The sequence below is a fragment of the Egretta garzetta genome, unplaced genomic scaffold (assembly GCF_000687185.1).
Source record: "Egretta garzetta isolate BGI_Z169 unplaced genomic scaffold, ASM68718v1 scaffold329, whole genome shotgun sequence".
NCBI classification, from domain to species: domain Eukaryota; kingdom Metazoa; phylum Chordata; class Aves; order Pelecaniformes; family Ardeidae; genus Egretta; species Egretta garzetta.
The window spans coordinates 5,927,303-5,930,497 of NW_009269999.1; the positions used below are offsets into that span (position 1 = coordinate 5,927,303).

General features: G+C 42.1%; 1 protein-coding gene across 1 annotated transcript in view; it reads left to right on the plus strand.

Annotated features, from left to right (window-relative positions):
* The window catches only part of AMBRA1 (autophagy and beclin 1 regulator 1), a 124,375-nt gene that overhangs the window by 114,327 nt on the left and 6,853 nt on the right, over positions 1–3,195 (plus strand). Inside the window, 1 exon segment of the mRNA XM_035902903.1 lies at positions 101–165. Coding sequence (XP_035758796.1) covers positions 101–165 — 65 coding nt within the window.

Consider the following 3,195-nt stretch of genomic DNA (forward strand, 5'->3'; position numbering starts at 1 on the left):
CTGCGGGGACTGGGGAAGGTAGGAGCTCAAGCAATGATTTATCTGACAAAGCTTACCTGGTGAATGAGGAGTTTCCACATCCTATCAGTGCATTTGGACACTCCGGTTATCTCTTCAGCAAAGATTTCTCCAGGCCAAGATGATCAGGAGAGTGAATCTCTGTCCGTATGAATAGAGAAGTTGTCTTTTTCACATGCTTTTAGAGGGCAAAATGAATTCTTCTGCAGATAATTGCGTCTTTGTAGAATCAGCTGTACTGGCATCACTCTTCACAAATCTCCTGAACTCTAACCATCAGTAAGGCTGCAAACTGCTAAGAATTATTCTTTCTGCCTCTGTGTTAGAGTTTAATTTGGTCCTTCAACTTCTGCATCTAAAACCTGTGTGGGCTTCACAAACTCAGCATCTGGATACAAAATAAAATACTGTAAATCACTTCTCACAAAGCAGGTATGGGTGTTCTGTTTAGTCTGATTGATGAAGGCTGTGATGAGTGTCCAGCTCAGCTATCCAAAAATGTCCCTAGTGTTTTCCATTCCAGGAAAAGTAACCAAAACGTAAAGAGCTGGAAGCAGCTGATGTGAAATTCCTATATAATGATAAAGTCACTGATCTTCTGAAAGCATGATGATTTCATCCAGGCTTCTTGTCTCTGTACTGTAGCATTGTGCTTGAATCCAACTGTGAAGGCTTGGCTAGGAAGGAGTTGGACAGTATATAGATAGGAAAGACAAAGAAAATCAAGGAGGCAGATTTGAAGTTGTTGGTTCGTGATGAACCCACTTGGCTTTGGGAAGCAGCCTGTGACATGCCTGCTTGTGCTTGTATGCTCACTTGTGCTCTGTGACTCTGGAAGATGCTTTTTGGCAACTCTTCCACAGTTTCTGCTGTGCAGAATCCAGCACGTGGGATAAGGCTTTGTGTTTCTCTGATCTCGGCTCTTCTGTTCTAAGTGGCAAATTCCTGACCTGTGGGGTTTCCCATCTGCTTATCTCAGCAGAGCTGAGATTAACCTCTCTGAAAGGTTAGTATAGTTGAGGGCATGTGAATAAGGCTGGAACGTAGAATGTTTGGACAAGTGCTGAACTTGTGGGAACTGATTCTTCCACTGAATGCATTACGCAGACTGAGAAACGGTGTGGGACCTTCTTGCATCAAGGCTGTTATGGTTGATGCTGCCGGCTTGGGGTTCTTTCTCTGCTCTGTTAAACCAGTGGAGTTCTCCAGTTCTTCTTCTCTCTGCTGCTGTTTTGCAGTCATCTGAAGGTTTCATTATCTCATTCTTTCCAATTAACCTTTCCGTTTTCAGATCTAGATCATGGTTTTTAACTAGACCATTAATGAGATGGGGAAATGTTGTCCTTTACCAGTGCCTTGGGCAGGCTATCTCTACAAAGAAGCAAAACATGTAGCGTTTGGAAGAAAGGAGTGTAGATGACAAGCCTCGGACAGAGACTTCTCTTTGTCTCCCTTTTTTCCTTGGAAGTTGATTAGTGGGTTCTGGCTCAGATGATGACTTACTGTATGTCCCCTTGCAAGTGGCCTCACCTGCAAAATGGGCTGTCACAATCCCATCTCCTGTATAAGGATCTTTAGAACAAAGGACTTACTCCAGTACAGACTCATGCACTGGAGATGAGCCCAGCAGTCTTACCCTGTAGTTCATCACTTTTTATGTCAGTTGAGTCCTCAGTGGAAATTCCTTTGCAAAGGCTCAAGAGCAGTTCAAAATGTCAAGACATTAACTGTGGGGAGCATGTAGGATCCAAAAAGCCAACTGTAATCCATGACAGAGGAATAGTACAAGGACCTATCATGAAGCAGAAAGACAATTTTTCAGCTGCTGTTAACCAACACCTCAGCCAGTTAGCCAGGGACTTGTTGGCATCTGTGGTCTCGTTCATCCAGTAGTCTTTGTGTTTCACATTACTCTTGAGCCCCATTGCACTGCCTGTGATGTTATGGTTACTGTTTTTCCAGCATCATAAACTCTTGTCATGCTCATCCACTGTGTTCAGGCAGGCTAGATTAAATGCTGTGCTGCTTTTCTGATGCTTAACCCACCCACCATATCTACTATAACTTTTCCTGTTGAAAGGGAAACAGTGTTTCCTAATAGCAGGATCTAGATGTCAGGGACGTGAAGGGAAAAAAAAGGAACAAATGTGCTACCACTAACTCGGTGTGTGACTTAGGGCAAATTATTAATCATCTACCAAATGGGAATGAATCTTCCCATAGTACAGTACACCAGGGGCTGTGAAGATTAATTAGTGTTTTGTATGGGGCTTTGAAGATGTAAATCACTACGTAAAGGCTTAGCAGTATTATCAGGAGCAGAATGGATAAATCAGATGTGATTCTGAGTAACGTAAGGGAAAGTTTTAGTTACCACCTTGTCAGGAGAGAAAAAAAAACATAACAAACCAAAACCTTGAATGTTTAAAAAAAAAAAAAAAAAAAAAAAAAGGCTAGTGCTACCCCCAAAAGAAGGTTTATGCCCTATGTCCTGTCAGCCTCGCTGTTGTAGGGAATTCTGGCTCAGGGCATTTCTTGCAGATATGTGCTTACTGTACAAAAAAAGAAAAAAGTATGCAGAATTGCATCAGAAATCTAATTAAGCTCTGTGCGGGTATAAATAGTTTCCTTTTCTCATGCAAAGCTCTGCGGGGACTTTGCTGTTCTGATTATCTTTCTACCTCCTTTGGAGGAATGAGTATATGATGACTTTATTAGAAGTGAATCCCTCTAATGTCTGTATCTTTTTGTTTTGCAGTAGTTGATAGCTCTGCTCCCAAGCCACATATAAACCAAAGGAAGTTAAGAATTGAAAGAAAACTAGGAGAGCTACCAAGAAATGCCTAAAACAGTGTTTCAGCTGTCTCCTACTTTTTTTTAAGCTGACAGACATAGTGGAAATAGTGATGGAGTTGTAACTTTGAGGCACTCTTAATTAGAAACAATCTGTTGGGAGTTACGCTATGCCTTCCCTTGCAAATGGACAGGCTTGATGGGGGAGGGATCTGTATTCAACTGGCAAATTAAATCTCACTTAAAAAACAACAAAAATCTCTAATGAGATCTAATGGCCTAAAGCTTTAACCTCTGGAGATCGTAATTCTCAGTGCAGACTGGGTCAGGCTGTGGCTGTCACTTGTTCAGGCTGCTGGATCTGTGGAGCAGGGTGCAAGGGGG